This window comes from Lampetra fluviatilis, chromosome 46, assembly GCF_964198595.1.
Source record: "Lampetra fluviatilis chromosome 46, kcLamFluv1.1, whole genome shotgun sequence".
In the NCBI taxonomy this organism is placed as follows: Eukaryota; Metazoa; Chordata; class Hyperoartia; order Petromyzontiformes; family Petromyzontidae; genus Lampetra; species Lampetra fluviatilis.
This window is the reverse complement of record NC_136320.1, coordinates 290,163-311,755: the sequence shown is the minus strand read 5'-3', so window position 1 is coordinate 311,755 and position 21,593 is coordinate 290,163. Positions and strand designations below refer to the sequence as shown.

At 49.1% G+C, this 21,593-nt stretch overlaps 2 protein-coding genes across 2 annotated transcripts; both read left to right on the top strand.

Annotated features, from left to right (window-relative positions):
- The first annotated feature begins 687 nt into the window (after positions 1-687).
- Positions 688-9,068, top strand: LOC144947625 (uncharacterized). The gene is made up of 7 exons (XM_078876841.1): positions 688-713; positions 2,798-3,272; positions 4,457-4,576; positions 5,631-5,756; positions 6,336-6,467; positions 7,163-7,303; positions 8,236-9,068. Exons 1-7 carry the CDS (start codon positions 711-713, stop codon positions 9,039-9,041), a joined length of 1,803 nt encoding a protein of 600 aa, XP_078732967.1. The 5' UTR covers positions 688-710; the 3' UTR covers positions 9,042-9,068.
- Positions 9,060-21,218, top strand: LOC144947569 (uncharacterized; the record flags this gene model as incomplete). Its single annotated transcript, XM_078876783.1, has 2 exons — positions 9,060-9,129; positions 19,689-21,218. Coding segments are annotated over 2 exons (750 nt in total), but the record flags the coding sequence as incomplete, so codon positions are not given.
- Positions 21,219-21,593: the final 375 nt, after the last annotated feature.

Below are 21,593 nucleotides of genomic sequence, written 5' to 3'. Positions count from 1 at the left end.
TCTGTGGACCATTCTCCAGCAAAGAGGGTCGCACCGCTGAGATACGAATGGACTCTTTGTTTAATGACGCGGCTTTAATGGCACGATCTAGGTGACATTCGTGAAAGAGCAAAACTTAAAAAAAAAACTATTCCTACGTGGCTTTAACGAAAGACCCAAAGAATCTGAATTCCATACAAGACCAGCACCAATTATTTTACACATTTTATATGTATACGACGTATAATGACCGCTATTAGAGCCAATGAATGATTAGGATAAATGTTTCTCTGACGTGTCTTTTTATGTTTTAGCTATTTATTAGACTTTTAAAAAATGTTAAAACCCAGACATTGTTGATTGAGTGAAGTACATTTGATAAATGTTGGGTCAAGCCACCAATTCTTCCTGTCCACTCTTACTCAAAGAGATAAGGCGAAACATAAACCTCACTCAAGACGTTCAACCAAAGTGTACGATAACCACAATCCGCGGTTATTATAAACTTACCAAAATAAAGAACAATAATAAGCATCATCATAAATCTGAACCCTAAGAATCCCACCGTGACCCCACCCCCCACAGCGCCCAAAGTAGCCCGGAGCCCTTTAGAAGCGCCGCCGGTCGCGTTCACCAATCAGAGCGCGTCTTACTGAGACGCCGGCGCAGCTCGTCCAATCAATGCTCGGCTTGTTAGGGCTAGCGGGGGGTTCAACGGCAGGGAAGCGTCGATGGTGAGTGCTCGCGGCGACCCTATCGCACACACGCACACATTTAGCTTTAGTCGCTTTAATGAGAAGAAAACAATAATAAGAACAAGAAGAAGGGGCGTTTGGTTTTTTTTGGCGCAATCAAAGACGTCCGCCGCTGCTTTGGTAACCGTTTGAATCGTCCGCTATGCGCGCCGGATGTCGATCGCTGATGCTGCTGCTGCTGATGATGGCGATTTGGTTAAAACATTGCGGTCCTGCTTTTTAAGCGCGCTGCCATTAAAACTGTGGTGGCCAATTTGGTTATTTGCCAGGCGCCGTTGTCAGTCCGCTGCCGGATCGAGGGGGGGAGAGGCTTCGACCACAAGCCGTGGCAACAGCGCTCTTTTGACCATACTTCCCCACGCTTGTCTGTGGTGGTTTGGTAGATGGATGGGTTGATACCGGGACCAGTTCAGATGCGTGCGTGTGTGTACAATGTAGTACTGTGTATATATATAGTGGGGAGAGGTCGTGTAACGGTTAGCACGCTGCCCTATGAAACCCGGCGAGCCGAGTTAGATTTCTCCCCCACGTACAACACCAGTCGTGACGATTATTCGAACCGGTCCTGGGCCACCCCTAGGTTGACTGGGCCTCAAATGAGTACCTGGTGCGGTGTGTAAAAACATTGGCACGAGGGAGACAAAGGCGGCCGGGCGTAGTGCTGGCCACCCACTCCCTCGTGTGCCGTGCCGGCCTTCATCGGTGCTGCTCGCTAACAGCACTTGCCCCAACAGTCTGTTAAGGCTATACGGGGGTCTTTGTACAGTATGTACTGTATATAGTGATGAGCGATCGTGTAACGGTGAGCGCGCTACGCTACGAACCCCGGCGACCCGAGTTCGATTTCTCCCCCATGTCCAACACCAGTAGTGACGATTATCTGAACCGGTCCTGGGCCACCCCTAGGTTGACTCGGCCTCAATTCAGTACCTGTTTGCGGTGTGTAAAAAACATTGGCACTGGGGAGACAAAGGCGGCCGGGCGTGGTGCTGGCCACCCACCCCCTCTCCTGTGCCGTGCCGGCCTTCATAGGTGCTGCTCGCTAACAGCACTTTCCCCAACAGTCTTTTACAATCTATACGGGGATGTTTATTTTGACGGTATATATAACACGCCACTGATGTTAGTCGTGGCCCGGGGAAGGCGGCCGGGTTTAGAACTCGGCGTCTTCAAGCCTTGCGTTGGGTCATTATGAACTTTCGTTTGACTAAAACCGAGGAATTGACAAATGCAACAATAAAAAAACCTCCGGTGGTTCACAACCGTTAGTTCCAATCCTGCCCTTTTGGGGCTGGGGGTGGGTCTATACAATGATAACGGCTTGGTGGGCATTTCAGCAGCGGTTGGCATATGTACAGACTTGCTCCCGCCATACAAATGTACAATGTCGCCAATTCTCACTGGCCAAATTGCTCGCTTGATGTCACCACTGGCGTGTAAGCTGTTGTGTCGGACCACTGCTGCTCACGCCGTGTTGGTCTTGGGGATTGTTGGACCGTGCTTCACCATGCTGATCTGTGCGGGTTCATGAAGGCGGCGGAAGAGGACATGCGTTCGGCATAACAGTGGGTTGTGCTGCACTTCGTTCTGCTGCACAACCACGTAGCACCGCAAGCGTATGACGACCTGTTTGTGTTTGGTGGTCACTGCTCACGCATCCAGGCACTGCCCAGGCTCGGCTTTCGAGATCTGACGAGTTGGGGGCGCATTCCCCCCGGCAATTTGCTCACAGACGCTGAAGCAGATGGGCATTAATAACGCTACCCACCTCCACAATGAGTCTCCGCGAAACATTGCCATCTGATACGTTCTGGATTCATAAAGCATCTACAAGCAACACTTTACAAAATATTCACGTCGTTGAGTGTCAGTTTCACCTTGCAAATATGGTACATTTGCGTCATGTGCACACTTTTTAGTGGTGTAAAAACAAACTTGGAAACGCCTTAGAATTAATATAAACTACAGATTGCATGATGATGATAAAGGCAGTGATCCGTTTTATATTAACGATGATGAAGCCAATGATGATGGTGACTATGACCCCACCCGTCGCAGCCCAGACCTCGCTGGCGGGCGGAATGGCGTGCCCCCTCGTAGCGGACCCGCGCGGGGACTTCCCCACGTGGCTCGCCACCCAGGGCATGAAGCTCAAGTTCGCCGAGGCCATGGAGCGCGAGCTGGGCATCAGCGACTACGAGGAGCTCCTGGCGTGCGCCGAGGACACGCAGGTGACGGCCGAGCTGTTTGGCGCCGCGCGCGAGAAGCTGCCCTTTGCCTTCTACGCCGTGCTGCGCCGCATCCTCAAGGCCGTGTCATCGGGCAAGCGGGGCAAGGCCAGGCTGGCGCAGTCGGTGATGGAGGTGGCCGTGCACCCGTTCATGAACTCGCTGCTCGAGGCCATCGTGGGCACGCTCAACAGCCTGAGTCATGAGCTGCTGCAGTCGGCCGACCGCTTCAGCTGCCTGGAGCCGACGATGTACACGGGCGAGCAGGCGGAGGCGGATGAAGCCCTGCGGTCCACCAACAACTCCTCCTGTAAGGGGGAGCATTCGGAGGGAGCATCTGATTGTTAGTGACCTTGTCAGTAAACTTACGTGTGTTAAGTTTTTTGTCCGTCCCACCGCACCTCCGATTAGCATGGTTGGCTACGTACAGTGCGAAAGAAGTTCAACATAAATTTCGATTTAAAGCTATATATATGCTCCAAGCACGTGTGCTTGGAGCATATATTTCATTCAGACGCTGTCGCCTCAACAGACCTGGTTTTCACCTGAGGACGGCTGCTTGCGTTGTGGCCGAAACGTCGTGAGAATTGTTCTATTATGTTTTATTTTTATTATTTTATTACTTCCCTTCTACGTGACTTTACCGAAAGAACCAAGAAGAAGAAGTTCAACATACATAGACGATACGACACCGTGCAATGCAATTCGGGTGTATAAAGTGTTTAAATGCGATCGCATCTCATAACGCCACGCATATATGAGCACATTCAGGGAATATAAAGAAGAGGGATTTTCTATCAAATCATTGGGAATGAGGCTTGAAAGAGAAAAGAGATGTCACCAAGGCAAACATCCAAAATGAAGGCATTTAATAGAGAGACTTTGCGAATCAAATTGGCACGGTTGGCTACGTGTGGTGCGAAAGAAGCTCAACATACATATAATCACGGGCATTTTAGTTGTTTTCCTACCTGTTAGCCTCAGAAGCTATGAGTCATTGCTGCTTAACTCGCTCTGCCTTCAAACTAAAACTACACTTTTTTATTTTACCAGGTAAGGCACACTGAGCTATATAGCTATTTTTTAGAAACAACCTGGCCACAAATTATAGCTCAACAAAATGGCTTATATTTTGATTTAAAGCTTTCGTGACTGCAGGGATTCATATTCTTGGTTCGGTAAAGTCACGTAGAAGGGGAATAATAAAATAATATAAATATTAAACAATAAAAATTCTCACGACGTTTCGACTGGCTTATGTGCAAATTTATAGCAGCCAAATACTCTTAAACGCATGTTGATTCTAAATGTGGAGGGAAAAACCGGTGGACCTGGAGAAAGATCTACACGACCACAGGGAAAGAGCGCGAGACACGCAAACTCCAAATATATAGCAGGCGTTAGGGTCGGGATCGAACCCACGACTTCCTGCATACCAGGCGAGGCAGTTAACATCCCGCCACCACGGCTCCCCTTTTGTCTGCGTCTGCCCAGGCGTGGTGGAGGAGGCCCCCGTGGAGGACTCGGCATTCCTGGCGGAGGAGGATCCAGCCGAGACGTGGGAGCAGGGCGTGGAGCACGCGTGGGTGGAGCGCCACTCGCCAGCCTCGGCCGGTGAGGCTCCACGCACCGCTACCGCCACTGCCCATTGCCTGATAGTTGTTTGACTATACTTCACCGTGCTGGTCGGTGCGGCTTGGTGAAGAGCGGAGGTCCCGCGACCGGTTACGATGTCGCTCGCCGCCGATGTTACCTATGGCCAGGAATCGACTGAAGTCGCCGGGTTCGTAGCGTAGTGTGCGTAGTTGTGCGCTAACTGCACGGAGTGGAGTGCTCTAGGTTGGAGTTCTCTGGACATACAGATAGATTAGCGGCTTTTGTAGTAGATAATTACGAAAGTTAAAACGTGCGTCCCTGCAATTTCTTTGCTAATGCCACCACTGGTAATGTGTCTATCCTTCCACATTGACCAGATGAGTTGGGAAGACATGGGCGTACCCACACTTTGTCCCACAACACGCACCCTGCTGATTGACGGTGGCATACCCGTTTTTACCGCTGGGTGGACACAGGAGGGGAGATTTAAGAAACGCACCGTTTCAACTGCCCCTCTGGATAATGGACTTGAACCAACGACCTCTAGATTTCAAGACCAATGTGTTAACCGTTACACCACGGCAGCTCCAGATAATGAACATGACACGGTCCAGTGGTGTAGCCTCTTCACCATGTGTTGCATAAGTTTTCGGTTTAGAAACAGCAGGCCATCCTGGTTATTGCTGTTGATGTATTAACCCTAAAAAATACACGACGTCTGCACACAGGAGACGAGAAAGATCCCCTAACATTGCTCGCAAAAGCTTTTCCGGCATTATGGTCAAAATCTTCCAAATACTATACATGGTCTGCAATATGCTCAATTGGGTTTGCATATCGGATTCATCGCCCACTGTTTCTAGACTGATGCCAGCTTGCAGGCCGTGTGCTGAATTACCTTGTGACGTATAGGGACAGCTGCCACTGGGGGTGCCCTCCGCAAGTTTTGAGATGAGATTAAAGTCGCTTATCGTGTGTACATTGCTCTACCACACCCTGGTGTGAGAAGGACACTATTTCACACACAAATTATGATTGTTGTTATCATGCACGTGTGTTGCATTTCACGAAGGGCCGTGGTCGGAGCCCGTGGAGTCTCAGCTGGATGTGCCTTCGGATTTCCACGAGTCGGAGAAAGAACAGCGATCACACGGGTCATGGGGGCGGCTCCAGGTCAAGACGGAGATCATTCCCGAAGGTGCGTACTGTCCTGATGGCCTCCGTACAAAACCTTCACGCGATGCCTTGACGTAACCCTCGTGCAGTTGTCATACATGGGCTTGGTACATTTCCATAAACAAGGTCTTGACGCAAAGCTTCGATACAATACTTGATACCGTGTTGTATTACTTCCTGATGCAATTGTATTGCATCACCTCTTTGCTTTGATACAAATCATTGAAAGAAAGCCTTCATACAAAGTCTCAATTCATGATGTGTAGATCAGCGTTTCCTAACCTTTATGGACTCGCTGACCACTGATAACAGCTCAAAATGTTTTTTTGCGGACCACCGTGCAGTAACAAGAAAACCGTGGTGCTTTGTAAAGAAAAAAATATATCTGCAAGAGTTCCTGCAGACCACTTCCCGTAACATTGCAGACCACCAGCGGCTCGCTGGCCACGGTTTTGGAACCGCTGGTTTAGATTTACAACACCTTTACAGAGCAGAGCAGTGACACAAATGCTGTATGCGAGCGCCATCCATGAACACTGTGGGGCCTATCTATCACGTTCTTCACCACACCAGTAAGCGCGCCCGCACGCCTGTGCCGCAGACTTTGTGAACGCGACGCGGGGAGGGGCCGGTGAGCCCCCGCCGATCCCGCCGTCGCCCGGCGCCCGGGACGCGGTGGATACGGACGAACTGGATACGGTGCTTGGGGACGTCAAGAACGAGATGTACCGAGGTGAGAGGCGGCCCCCTCCCCCACCCCGCATCCACCGAGCGCCACGCCGTCAGTGAAAGACGCCAAAAAATGAGATCGTAGGTTTGGCTCGGTTGACTTGGCATTTCTACAGGGTCGATAAAATGGAGTACCTCTTTGTACGGGATTCAACGGTTATCCTATGATATAAACTCACCCTCCCATTATAGGATTGTGGAATTTTTACCGCTGCCGCAGGGCTTTAAACAGGAGGTGAGTGCTGCCTCAATGATCATTTGAGCAGGAAATCACTTTGACTTCCACACACGGAGCCCTTTTGTCAATGGGTGAACCCTAACCCGCACCGTGTCGGTACTGGGTGATTTTTTTTACCATACCTTTCTGGTTCATGGTGCAGTGCACTGACCACTGCAACACCACTCTACTGCCATGGATAAATAAAATGAGAGTGTTACGATCAATATTCACATTTCATAAAAACTCACATCAAAAGTGTCACCGTGCTCAAACAAGCAATGGGACGGTACTGACCTCCATTGGCTAGTAATTGGACTGAGTTCGCTCGGTTCACGGCACGGTGTTGTCGGTCACTGCCACCACGACAACGTACCTAAATAATACCGAGCGTAAATAAGGCACAACTGTCGCTCGCAGTTCTGCCCGGAGCCTGCATCACCCCTCCCTCGCCTCCCTTCTCCCCGTGGTTCACCAACCAGGTCTGCCCAAGGCTCGCGTCGGGAGTGATCACAGCGCGGGGCTGGAGGCGGTGGCGGAGGAGGAGGAGGTGGTGGTGCCGGTGAGCAGGGCCTGGAAGGCATTTGCGCCGCCCGACACGCCCAGCGAGCGCTATTACGCAGGTGAGCCCCAGCACCCGGCAGCGGCGCTTTAAGAGGCGAGCACTCGCAACCCAAAACACAAAAAAACGGGGCTCAGCTTTTTTAATTGTGACAGCGGCGTCGGTCCGTGGCGATACGGCAGCCTCCATCTGGTTCTTAAAATAACAACGATGGGTTCACCAGTCAAATTACGCGCTTGGCCAATTACAGTTAAGTGTGTCATGATGGCACTCCGGTGACGTCACTGTGATGTCAGACACACGTATGTTTTGGTACAGCGCAGCGACAAATCACGAGAGCTCGCTTGTGGTGGATTTCCTGATTGTGAATTTAATTGCCGTTAGGTTTTGTCAAGCATCCAAATGAGACGTATCTTGCGGCCTCACATCTTGACCTGTGTGTCCCAGGCTGTCTGAAGGGCTTTAGCACTTCATTGATTATACAAAAGGTATTAAAATCATGCTCAAGTAGTCACAGCACCCAAGTGATGTCTTCATTGCCGGTATATTATACTGTACAGACGTGACATTGTAGTGATGTCACTGGCGTGCCCAAAATTACTCATGCTGATGTCCATCCTCTCATTAACTAAGCTTAAATCTTGCATTGGATAGCCTGGGACGCACTCAGAAGATATTCATTTACAAGTGATCTTTGTTTTTTTGCATTGCATCTTCCTTTTAGATAAAATCAAAGACCAATTGACTTATGTCACCCACACTTGTGACAGAGACACAGTTTGTTATTGTTGTTGAGTTAGTAATCAGTTGGTGGGTATTTAACACACGCGAGAGTTTGATTGTGACCGCGCAAATTGTGCGGTGACGTTACTGTGCGACCGCGTCACTCGCACATCAGCGGGCAGATCGCAGACGCGCACGCACGCTGTTGTTTATTATTTTATTCTTGTGCAAGTAACGTCTACAGGCGTGTGTTCGATGTATCCCGCGCAGTGGTACACAACGCTAGCAGGGCTCCCTGTCAGTCGTTCGAAGGAGCTTTGATCGCGGACGCTTCTAATGGAGGCCTTAGCAGCCGCTCGCGCCACTATTTCCCGCACCGCCTAATCCCGCACGAAGACCAACATCAGCAGCAACAGCATCATCAACAGCAACAACATCATCATCAACAGCAACAACATCATCATCAACAGCAACAACATCATCATCAGCAACAACAACAACAACATCATCAGCAACAACAGCAGCAGCAGCAGCCACAACGGCGGAGGCGGCAACAGCACAACCAGCAACAGCAAGCGGACGCCAGAAGCCCAGCTTTGCTAAAGAGTTTTGACTCGGCCACTGGCACTTACCGGCTGAGCTACGACGCAGCGGGGGCAGCAATGGACGCGGCCTGCGGTGGACAGATGCAGAGGGTGGCGGCGGCGGTTGTAGATGGGGGGATCGGCGGGACGACGGCTTGCCGGGACGCGGTCGGCTCAGGCGTCGCCGGGGAGCCGAGCCTGGTGTGCACGCTATGCGGCAAGGGCTTCGGGCGCGCGCGCAACCTGCGGCTGCACATGCGCACGCACACGGGCGAGCGGCCGTACCGCTGCGAGTTCTGCGAGCGCTCGTTCGCGCACCCCTTCGCCTACTCGCAGCACAAGCGTATCCACACGGGCGAGAAGCCCTACTCGTGCGAGGTGTGCGGCAAGGCATTCGCGCGCCGCTTCACGCTCTCGTGCCACCGCAACACCCACGGGGAGCGGCACCGGTTGCCGCCGCCGCAGCAGCAGCCTCCGCCTCCGACGCACTAGTGAAGCGAGCGGCCGCGCACACGGCACTGCCGCCTCCGGGCCGGAGGGCTCGATGTGGACACGCGGCGGGGACTGTGGTGGCGGTGCGGTAAGGCGGCGGAGGCTGCGTCTGTCACAGTCGGCCGATTTGGTTTGAAGGAACCTGTTCGTTAAAGTAGGACTGTGGAAGCGTTTTTTTCTAATGGTGGGACGAATGGGACTTTAAAATACCTCCGGTTTGGTGACGCATTAACGCACTCGGCTAATTGACCCCTATATTTTAACACGTGTGGGCGTTCGCGACTGATATGATTCCTGATTGATTTTTGGGTCGGATCGCAGCAGTTAAATGTGTATCATACACCCTCCTCCGCCCAACGCAACCAACAACGTGCCAAATTATTACTGCTTCAGCAGCACCACCGGTGATGTTGGACATCAATCCACACACGGTTAACGATTGGGTACGACGTTTCCCATCATCAGGCAGTTGCCAGAGTTGTGAACTGTGTTTGAGATTGCCTTTGCTGAGAAGAGTTTCCTCCCCGTAAATTTGACACGTAAGCCCCGATCACAGCAAGAGTCCCTCCCAGTGTGACATCGATAACACTTTCGACCTGGGGTGAGGAAGCCCCACGGCTTTTGACTTTGTTTTATATGTCCTGTGGCCATATGAGAGCTACTCCTTAAAATCAGCCCACAAACAAATTTCTGAACTAAATAATTGGTTTTTTACCCTTCTATCTGACAAAACTGACACCTTTTTACAAGGAGTCATGTTTGCATAGACCGCAATACCTGCAGTCATAATACAAACAAAAGAACATAACTCTGATAATGTGCACTGTCCTTGAAATTGATTGGTCCACACCCGAGACAGCTTTGCTTAGAGCTTAGTTTCACATGGGTTGGACCAGATGACGCCAAAAGGCAGGTATTGCGGTCTATGCAAACATGACTCCTTGTAAAAAGGTGTCAGTTTTGTTGCCAGATAGAAGGGTAAAAAAACAATTATCATATTTTTACTGGCAAATGAGGTTCCCATAGTTCTGAACTAAACTTTTGTATTTTACCAGGTATCACCCACTGAGCTGTGTGGCTCTTTTTCAGAAGCGACCTGGCCACAAATGATAGCTCAACAAAGTGGCTTATCACGTGGAAATTTACGTGTGGCCAAATATTTTTAAATGCATATTTCTAAGTGTGGAGGGAAACACCAGAGGACCCAGGGAAAAATCTACGCGACCACGGGGAGATTATGAAAACTCCAAATAGTATACAGGCATCAGGTTCGGGATCGAACCCATAACCTCCTGTATACCAGGCGAGACAGTTAACATCTCGTCACCGCAGCGCCCACATTAATTTTCCACTGCCAGCATCTTGGCCACACTAATCAGTTTCTAGAGGGTGATTATCTTGACCGTGGTGATATTGTGTTTCTCGTGTTCGCGCACTCGGTCACTTCCGTCACCACGAGGGCCTCTTGCAGCGTTAACACGTATCTTGCCAAAGGTATTTCAAAGTCCCCATTTGGCCCTCATTCAGGAAAAGGTGGGGAGCGGTGGTGCAGCGGTCAGCGTGCAGGGCTATGAACCCAGTGACCGGAGTTCAATTCCTGCTCACGGCCAACACCAGGGAAGATTATCTGAACCAGTCCCAGGCCTCCCCCAGATTAACTCGGGCTCAAATGAGTATCCGGTGCAGTGTCTAAACATCACCACTGGGGAAACAAAGGCGGTCGGCGTGGTGGTGGCCACCCACCCCCTGGTGTACCTGTCAGGCTTCATAGGTGATCGCTAACAGCACTTGTTACAAAAGTCTGTTGAGGCTATACGGGAGGTCTTTGCCTTTGCCAAGGTATATAAAAGTCTCTGTATAGCCCTCAAGGACAAGGTTCCGAACTGCTGCTTGGAAGCTTCGTTGCTGAAATGAGTGACGAGCACGTTTAGTGGAGTGGAGTCACAAGGTTGAAAGGTCACCGCCAGCTCAGCCTCACAATGCCATCGGAGAGAGAATCTCCTAAGGCACAGGTGTAGGTTCGCCACCTGGCCGCATCGGACAACGCTCGGTTCACTGTACGATGAGTACCCATGCGTGCCTAACGCACTCTCGCTTCATACCACCGCAGTTCCACCTGCCTGGCAGTCCCGTCCAAGGATGTGAAAGTAATTTCTTTCGCCAAAACAAGGCTGTGGTGTCCCAATATGCCCAGGGTCGGCAACCTACAGCTCTGGCGCCGCATGCAGCTCTTTAAGGACCGTTGCTTTGTTTACAGTTATTTATTAAGGACTACCGTTTCGTCTTCACGTGCATTGCGACTCTTTAAATATTGATACCGAATTCGAAAAAAATGGCTCTCATGATTTTGATGGTGATCATCATTCTTGGTGATCTGTAAGCCTGCGGTGGAAATTCCCCATTCCTATGTCGGGGACCGGTTTTTAAACCAACAATCACGCTTGACTTCCAACAACGTCTTCCTACTCCGAGCCAGTGGTGGACATTCCTCATTCCCATAGCGGGGGGTGGGTTACACTATAGCAACAACCACTGCTGGACAGAATGTGGGCGAAGTCATGAACTTTTGATCTCTGTCGGGTGTCTTGGCGCAGTCCCGCAGTGGGCGATGTACAGAAGATAACGTTGCATGCAGGAATGAGCACGGTTTGAAATTGCTACAGATCATACGTTGCGGTACTTAAACAAAGCCATGCAGCCGTAGCATAGAGCGGCTGGCATGCAGCGCTACGCGCGTGGTGATCCGAATTCAACTCCTGGCCATGGCCAACATCAGTGGCGAGTGATTTATTTTGATTTTTTTTTTTATGTAAAAAGAGTCCAATACAGAACACGCACGACGGTGGAGAGAGAACTCTATCAAACCCGGGGCCAGGTGCCCTCGGAATAGTGACCGGCAAGAGGTGACTGGGCTCACTGCTCTGCTACTCTCATAGGGGGCAACGATCAGGAACATATAATGTTTAAGGGAGGTGGGGGGGGAGAGAGAGAGGGGGGTTGTTGAGAGAATGGCGAGTGATATCTTAACCGGTCCTGCGCACTTCCCCCACGCGTACCGCCCCCGACGGTTCACCAACCCGTACGGACTTGCGTGGTGAAGTATGATCTGACAAATCCCATAGTCTGATATGGCGTGGGGCAGGGGGCTTCATCCACAAATGGATTGACAAATGGCTGCAATGTACAAGCCTATTAGACTAAGTAATTGAGAATGAATTGATATTTTTTTGAGTTGTGCCTTCCTTTTAAATAATGCTCCCCAACGTCGTGCTGTGCTGTGTGCGTGTGTGATTTTGGAAATTTAAATTTGGGCTGGAAATAAACCACAAATTCAAGAACTGTCAACACTGGCGGCTTGTTTGGCCCACCTAGGTTTTGGCAATAATGATTAGGCCTCCAAAGAGGCCGTTAAATAGAATTATAATAACAATTTCAATCGTTTGACTGGTTTTTGTTGGTTTATATTGCACAAGTTGGAAGATTGCAGAGTAATCATTGATAATTATCTTTTTGGAGTGTTTTTACAACTTGCAGTAGTTGTGCTTTGCATAGCAATGGAATGTCCATTTTGTAAACTCTAGCACTGAAGTTCAGTTTATGATCACTTAAGGTATACCCACAATGCATTCTTAAACCTGATATATCGCGTTTACCCGATCGTAAAAAAGTGCCGTACATTTTAACACTTCACAACAAACCCGTTGCATTTTTCGCTCTGTGTTTTTTGCGTGAATCATGCCTTTTGAACTTTAGATACTGCCAGACCGGGGCGTTCAGTGGTTGCGTATCATTGTGGTCTCGTGCCCTACATCGACCGGAGGCATTGAAACGCCTCGAGCGACTACATCCCCCAAAACGTTGGAGCAGCTTTAAACGAAAATCAAGGGGAGAAAGTCCCCACTATAAAAGGAAGTAGAGACTAAAACGGCAAATTGTCACGATTTTTATTTGGGAGTGATGGCCGTCTCTCCGCAGATGAGGGAAAAGAAGGGCAGCCTCTGGCACTGCTGTCCCCAGAGATTGTTTTTGTTATACTGGTAGGAACGAAGTGAACCAGCCTACAATAGATTATATCGTCCGTCCGATGTCCGATTAGGTGTAGCAACATCGCCCCCTACTGCAAACACTTGGCAGGACCCTACAAAAACCTTTAGACTCAGTGAGGCTTTCCTGGCTAAACAAGTGTAACATTCCCTTATAATTCCCTGAGATAGTTTTTTAATTCCCTGCGATAGTTTTTAATTAAAACATTTAAATTAAAAATTAACTCATACCCTGAGATAGTTTTTAATTAAAACATTTAAATTAAAAATTAACTCACAGCGGCCTAAAGCATACAGCTAGGCCTAAAGCCTAGAACTAGGCCTCAAACTCTCCCTTCGTATCGTCCGATTAGGTGTAGCAACATCGCCCCCTACTGCAAACACTTGGCAGGACCCTACAAAATCCTTAACACTCTCTGAGGCTTTCCTGGCTAAACAAGTGTCATAATACATTATGTTTATATTCTTTGGTTATTCGTTCCTACCAGCCCACCCCGCAGGGACCTGTTATCCAATCATAGAGAAGATTTTTGTCCAATCGCAGACCTCTGATTAGCGCTTTCCCGTTTGTGGCCTTTTCAAATTCCCGTTTCTTCAGCTCCCAGCTGATGAAATATTTAGGGAGCCCGCCTCTTTATTTTTGTGTAGGGTCAAGGGTAAGGGCTTAGGGTTGGGGTCTTCGGGTCGGGGTCTTAGGGTCAGGGTTAGGGGTTAAGGGATTCATCTTCTTGGTTCTTTCGGTAAAGTCACGTAGAAGGGAAATAATTAAATAATAAGAATTAAACATGATAAAATACAATTCTCACGACGTTTCGGCCACAACGCAAGCAGCCGTCCTCAGGTGGATAACAGGTCTTTTTTTATTATTTCCCTTCTACGTGACTTTACCGAAAGAACCAAGAAGATGAATCCCTGTAGTCACGAAAGCTTTAAATCGAAGGTTAAGGGAGTGTTCTTCATTGCAAGGCTCGCGGGCCACTCGCAGTCCCTGATGGCCTTTAGTGCGGCCCCTGACGTGCGGCTCCCGCACTAAAAAGACCCCATCATGCTGTCAACTTGGTTCAGGTTTCCGAGTTTGACGGCAGGGTGGCACAGGGATAACACTCGTGCCACACAGCAAGAAGGGCCTGGGTTCTGTTCCCGAGTCGTGTTCTCCGGTTTTCCCCCATAGCTAAAAATATATTTATATACACACACATACATTGTAACCGACATTGGCTAAACATCTCAACACTCACAATATGACCTAAGAATTACTCAATTGAGATTACACACAGCAGCAACATCGCCCCCCCCCCCAAGTGCGAAAACTTGGCAGGACCCTCCTGAAAAAGTCTTGAGACTCGATGAGGCTTTCCTGGGTAAAGAAGCGGAATGACAAAAAACAACTAATCGAGGTAGGGGTTAAGATTTAAGAGTAAGGGTTCGGGGGTTGGCGGCAGTAAGTAAGTTCATAGAACTTTTAGAACGCATTTTTGTGTTAAGTTTGTTGTCCTTCTCCGGCACGGTTGGCTACGTACGGTGCGAAAGAAGTTCAACATACGTACATACATAAGGATTACTTTTCTTATTACAAATATGCGGGGACGGTCATCACGACTAATTGACCTCATTACTCAAATAACATTGGCTGGCAGCATTGAGGCAGCTGAATATAACATCAATAATTTTTGCCCAGAACAAGCACCCCCCACTTCTCATTTTAAATTCCACAACAAATGCTATCGGTCTCCGTTTTACTTAATGTGTCTGGCTCCCACAATGCACCACGTGTTGTGACGTCACTGTAGTGCACGCTTCCACAGTGCACCACACATCCCGTCGTAGATGCAAGTGAAATGCAGGGCAGGCGCACTGCGGTAAATTGAAAAGAGCATGCCTTGATTTAGTCGCGCATCTGGCCGTGAATGTAAATTACTTTATAATTAATAGCTTCAGGCTTGCTGTTGACATTTATACATCTACAAAATTGGTGGGGGAAACTGTTTCTTACTGAGGACTAAACCTTATTCAGTCCTAGCCCGTGTAAAGTTTAGTTGGAATGAATCTTCATGCTTGGAACTACAGTATTTGAAACACAAACAGGTGACTTGACGGACAGTGTTGCTCACCTCGAATGCACTCCCATTCTCGTTCACGATAAGTGCAGCGAAGGTGCTCGCAGCGACGGATAAGTATCGTTTGCAGGCCGTTTCAAAGTTCCAGGCCTCGTGTAGTCACGGGCCTTGTAAAATAATGTCAGCTTACAGGTAGTTGCTTCCCCCACCCCTGATCTAGACGATAAAGAGCGATTCGTCTTCATCTGGTGTCTTCCTTTGAGGTGTTTTATGCAAGCGGTATCAGTGGTGTCCACGCGGTTAAGCCTGTACATTTCGATTGTTTTGTTTGCAAAATGCCCACGCGTGCAGTCGTGCTGGTCCTGCATCGTAGCACGTGCCCGGTCACTGAAAGGGCCCTTGCTTGTGATAATTGTGCCACGGTTCCTCCCAGCGATAAACAAAGACGAGGAAATGCTGTTGCGATTGCGGCATGAGATAGTATTTTGACGCCTAGAATTTGGACCCCAGGGTAAGAATCCAATTGAGGGTCGTGTCCGACCGAAGGTTTTTGTTGCAACCTACAAATTGGCTTTGTCTATATTAAAGTACTATAGGCCAGTTCCCCTACAGTATTACATTGGTGAATGACCCAAATTGGCTGGCCGTGTAATTTATTCCGCTTGCTTACCCGGCAAAGCCTCACTGAGTGTACTGACTCGTTTTCAGGAGGGTCCTGCCAAGTTTTCGCAGTAAGGGGGGCTGATGAATGCTGCTGTTTGGTATCATCCAAATGGAGTAAATTTGGCGGTAACTTTTAAAATGTGTCCCATGACGCTGGCACACGGCGGCGGCCTCTTGCGAATGACATCGCGGGTTCTTTAATGTTGTCCGCTGTGAAGTTTAGGGTCAATACACAACCGCGGTGATAGCCAGAGCGGCCGCTGGATCTCAAACCGTGAACGTCTGCGACAAATTAAAAACTCCTCGGCCGTGTTGCCGCCCCACTGAGTTGAACTATCACAGTGGAGGGTTCAAATACTATTTATTGTTCTGACCCCCAGGGTCAGAAACCTGTGTGGGTCAAAATACTATCTCACATTTGCACGCAGCTCAGGTCCAGGGGACCAGTTTCCGGGCCACTTTTGCTGATGGAAATAGAAAAAATGCATGCAGTTGTATTGTTGACCTTATCAGTAAACTCATCCGACTGACATTCATATGTTCGCAACACTGGTTGTGTAAAGCTGTGTAATCATTAGGCATGTCACGACCCAGATTTGAAGTTTTCGTGACTGCAAGGATCCATACTCTTTGGTTCTTTCGGTAAAATCACGCTGTTTTCGCTGTTGGTTGTCCCCACCTGATGATGGACGCTTGTGTTGCACCCGAAACGTCGTGATTTAATTTAGTTATTTTAATTTTTTTATTTTCACCTACGTGACTTTACCGAAAGAACCAAAGAGTATGTCACGTCCCATCGATTAAAATCGATTCTTATTTTCCCGATGCGTGCATTGAATTGTTCACCCGAGTCCATTGTTTGTCATGTTCAAATTGTATTGCCGATGCTCGCGGAAAAAGTGAAAGTAAATATTTTACAAGACAGGCAATACAAATGAGACGAGCGTAATCATTAATTCTCGGATGTAATCATGATGCCGAATCGTGACAATCGGGTCGCTGGAGGGCGGCAAATTGTTACATTCCTCGTAATCGCACAGTTGAACAGCCCGCTTATCCATGGGCAGGTGATGATCGGAGTTGCGCATTAACCGTGATTATGAAATAAATGGTAAGAATTTTTTATGCACGCCGGTTTGAACGTTTACTGCGTAGGTCTTGTGTTCGGCAGGACATTGCGCCTGAACAGCTCGCGGTACAACCCGACAGTACGTCCTGGTGGTTTAAAAAATTAACCCGTAAAACAAAGTTTTTCACTATAAATCCTTTATATGCGTGGCATCGGTTTTATTTTATTATTCATTTCTGTTTTTCTTGAGTAAGAGTTTCATTTTTATCACATTGGTATTTTAAATTAAATATGAATTTTTTTTTTCCTAAAAAGTGGAAAATTTTGGAAAAAAATTTTCACGAAAATTAATTGTGACGCACAACGAGTCTGTGTGCAAAATGTCAGCTCGATTGGATCACGGGAAGTGGGTTAAAAAACGACCGAAAGATTTGCACGGTCGTAAGCGCGCAAGCAAGCAAGCAAGTGAACTTAATATAAAGGATTTAAAAATTAGCTGCTCCTCACTTAGCCAGGGTCCAGGATTCGGTGCCCACGTAACCGTAACCAAAGTCGGCAAGTTGAATTGAGCACTTTCAAGAAATAAAAAGTAAAATTATATTAAATTCGATATCTTCACCCTCCCCCCCCATTCTCCCTTGGGTTACATGCGTTCGTGTATCGTCTAATTTAAACAAGCGCTTCCGTGTTTTGCTTTTCGTGCAGGCTACTCCTAACCCCCCTCCCATTACCTCGCATATTCTAGAGCAGACTGTGATCACCAGAGGCAGAGGGCCCTCTTGCTTAATGATAGTAGCATCTACAAACACTGGGCAACTCACCATTGGAACCTAATTTACCCTTCTATCTGGCAACACAACTGACACCTTTTTTACAAGGAGTCATGTTTGCATAGACCACAATACCTGCAGCCATAATGCAAACAAAAAACATAACTCTGATAATGTGCACTGTCCTTGAAGTTGATTGGTCCACACCCGAGACAGCTTTCCTTAGAGCCTAGTCTCACATGGGTTGGACCAGATGACGCCAAAAGGCGCCGTCCAACCCATGTGAGACTTGGCTCTAAGGAAAGCTGTCTCGGGTGTGGACCAATCAACTTCAAGGACAGTGCTTATCATTATAAGAGTTATGTGTTTTGTTTGCATTATGACTGCAGGTATTGTGGTCTATGCAAACATGACTCCTTGTAAAAAAGGTGTCAGTTTTGTTGCCAGATAGAAGGGTAAAAAACTGGGCAACTCAATTAATTGGGGTCTCCATAAGTGTCCGTCTCTAAATATTCACCTTTGCAGTGCCACGTGTTTCTCTCTCCTGCGGCCCATTCATTGTCACACCCGTGAAATAACGTTTCCTGCAACTTTAGTTTCAAGGCGGTAAAAGTTTCCGCGTGTAAACGGTCGAATCTCACGCGTCTCTGGCCCCCTTTGGTGGTATTGATTTTTTAAAAATAATAAAAATGCACGGTACTTTCTTAAAGATACGTCATCATTATGTTGGCAATTGTTGGCGATGGTGTTGGTGGCTGGTGCATGTCTGCGATCCGTTGATTCAGAAGCCTCGTTGGCGGACTGCACAAAGATCATTACGTGTGTGAGATTCCATACCCACTGGGCTACAAGGTGGCCAAGTAGCTGGCCATGCCGTACAGCAAGTAGGATGCTGACCCTATCAGTACAGATATTTTGTGTTATCTCCTCCTATGTGTGGGTTTTCTTCAGGTGCTTCAGTTCCTTCCCACACGCAAACGCACCAAACATAGGACCCTCATCAAAAAGTCTTACGACCCCGTGAGCCCTACCTGGTTAAATAAAAAAAAAACTTACGTAAGGTTGCATATTTACAAATCTCCCGAAATTCATCCGATCTCGTCAGATCTCGGAAGTTAAGCAGGGTTGAGCCTGCATAGTGCTTGGACAAGCTGTGGGGCCACGGTATCAGCATAAAGACCGTGCACTGTGGTATTGTACTACACTCCGTCTGCACTCCCTGCTTTCACCAACCCACACCGACCGGCCCAGTGAAGTATGACCCAAGTGGCATGTGGAGGTTCTAATTTGTCTGTATGCGTGTGTGCCCATACGTGTGTGTACATTTACGTGTGTGCCCGTGTGTGTGGGGAGCGGTAGTGTAGCGGTTAGCGCGCTGCGCAACGAACCCAGAGACCTAAGTTCGATTCCTGTTCGTGGTCAACACCAGTGACGATTATCTGAACCGGTCCTGTGCCTCCCCTAGGTCAACTCAACCTTAAATTAGTACCTGGTGCGGTGTGTAAACATTGCCACTGGGGAGACAAAGGTGGCCGGGCGTGGTGCTGACCACCCACCCCCTCGTGTACCGTGCCGGCTTTATAGGTGCTCGCTAACCGCACTTGCCCCAACAGTCTGTTAAGGCTATACGGGGGATCTTTGTCTTTGCACGTGTGTGTGGGGAGTGGTGGTTTTGTGGTTAGAGCACTCCGATACAACCCTGGCGACCAGAGTTTGAATCCTGGCCACTGTCAACAGCAATTCGTGTTAAGTGGTATCAGAACCAGTCCTAGATTCTCCACCAGGTTGACTCGGCATTAAATGAGTACCTGGTGTGGTGTGTAAACATCAATTTACCTAAAAAGCAGGGAGACAAAGCAGACGGGTGTATTTCTGGCCACAGCACTTAACACAAAATATGTAAAAGGCTACACGTCGTACCGATGCCTCGTAGAGCGGTGAACTGATCGATGACAACCGAGCAGACAGCCTCGCTCCTAGTCTTGCACTTTGCCTTACGTGTGAAATCTGCCTGAGTCTTAATGCGTGTCCCCTTCTACCGTCAGCCGTCCGGCTTGAAGAGTGCCCCCGGGACCCCAACACCCCTCACCTGCGCAGCCCCCCCTGCCACCCAGCCTCTGCTCAGCTCCCTACCGTCTCCTCAGCGGCCCCCCAGCAACAACGCGGCACTAGCTGGCTGCGGCACAGGAACGTTCCGCACCCGCACCATTCCGCCGCGCCGTACGATGGTCAGCCCAGCTGTGCCCAGCGATCGGCCTACATCACCGCCACCGCCACCACGCTGTCCTTGGATCCAACCGATCGCGGCGGCGGCGTTGCGGGTAGCGTCGGACGGCGCACCCGCCCGGACGAGAGCCCCTGCGCTTGTGCCGTGTGCGGGAAGGTGTTCACGCGGGCGCGCGCATACGCCCGGCACGCGCGGACGCACACGGGCGAGAAGCCGTACCGCTGCGATCAGTGCGGGAAGGTGTTCGCGCTCAGCTCCTACCTGAAGCTGCACGCGCGCACGCACACCGGCGAGAAGCCCTACCGCTGTCGGGTGTGCGGCCGACGCTTCGCGGCCACGTCCAACCTGGCGCACCACAAGAAGAGACACACGGGGGGCGGCGGCGGCGGCGGCGGCGGCCACCATGCAAGGGCGCCGCACGCGACGCTGCCGATGATGGCAATGGGACCATCCAGCCACGGCAGTCACGGCAGCCCAGGTCACGGCTACGAGCAGTGATGACAGCTGCGGTTGGGTGCCGGAGCTGTGGGTGTTTGTCGCGGGTTGAGCCATGTTTGTGTGTGCGAGTGAGTTACGTGTCGTGCACTATTCAAGTGAGATTAAAGTCATCAAACGACCTGCTTTCAGAAAGTCTATCCCGGTGTTGGAAGAATTTTTACCGTTGGGGGTTTTGCCATACGTTTTTCTGGCCTCACGCTCAACTAATGGTACAGGGAAATAGTCGGTGCTAGCTGAGTCGTGAGTGGAGTTGGCAGAGGAGTAGGCAGGGCGAGTGTCAGCAAGAACTTGGGAGGCCACTCGCTGTGTGGGCAAGGGCTCGTCGTCAAAGTGGGGCAGGGCTGAGGGAGGTGAGTGTCTGCCAGCTCGCGCCACGTGTCCCCGTTGAGCTTCCCAGATCTCTAGTTTCATAGCGAGATGGGACAGGAGGGTGAGTTCATGGTGCACTACAGATTGTGCGCCTCTTCTCAGTACGTGCGGTGCACGCGAGGATTGCTTATTTATGATTTATTCAACGTGCATGCAAACAGTAAGTCTCCTTCAGGTTCATGGAACGAGCGAGGCAGGACAAAACGAGATTTATTTTTTCAACGGTTTTATTTAACTTCACTTGTGTTTGTCGTGGTCAAATCTTGTCATCAAAAGTTAGTCGACTTCCTGTTGTCCAATCAATTTCAAATTTTGCACACGTACTCAGATCCGGTGACAATGCATGCCTGTATCAAAATCGGTATCAAATTATCAATTAATTGCCTCCTTTGAAGCAATTACATTTTTTGTATGAACGGCTTATTAATTACATTTCGATTTAAAGCTTTCGTGACTGCAGGGATTCATCTTCTTGGTTCTTTCGGTAAAGTCACGTAGAAGGGAAATAATAAAATAATAAAAATAAAACATAATAAAATACAATTCTCACGACCTTTCGGCCACAATGCAAGCAGCCGTCCTCAGGTGAAGAACAGGTCTGTCGGAAAGACATTCAGACGCTGTCTTTCCGACAGACCTGTTCTTCACCTGAGGACGGCTGCTTGCGTTGTGGCCGAAACTTCGTGAGAATTGTATTTTATTATGTTTTATTTTATTATTTCCCTTCTACGTGACTTTACCGAAAGAACCAAGAAGGCTTATTAATTATATATTTTTGCGTAGGTCAAAAACGCCACGGTCTATAAACTGTGGAATCGGCTCGCACAAAAACACAGGCGATACGTGTCTCAGGCGC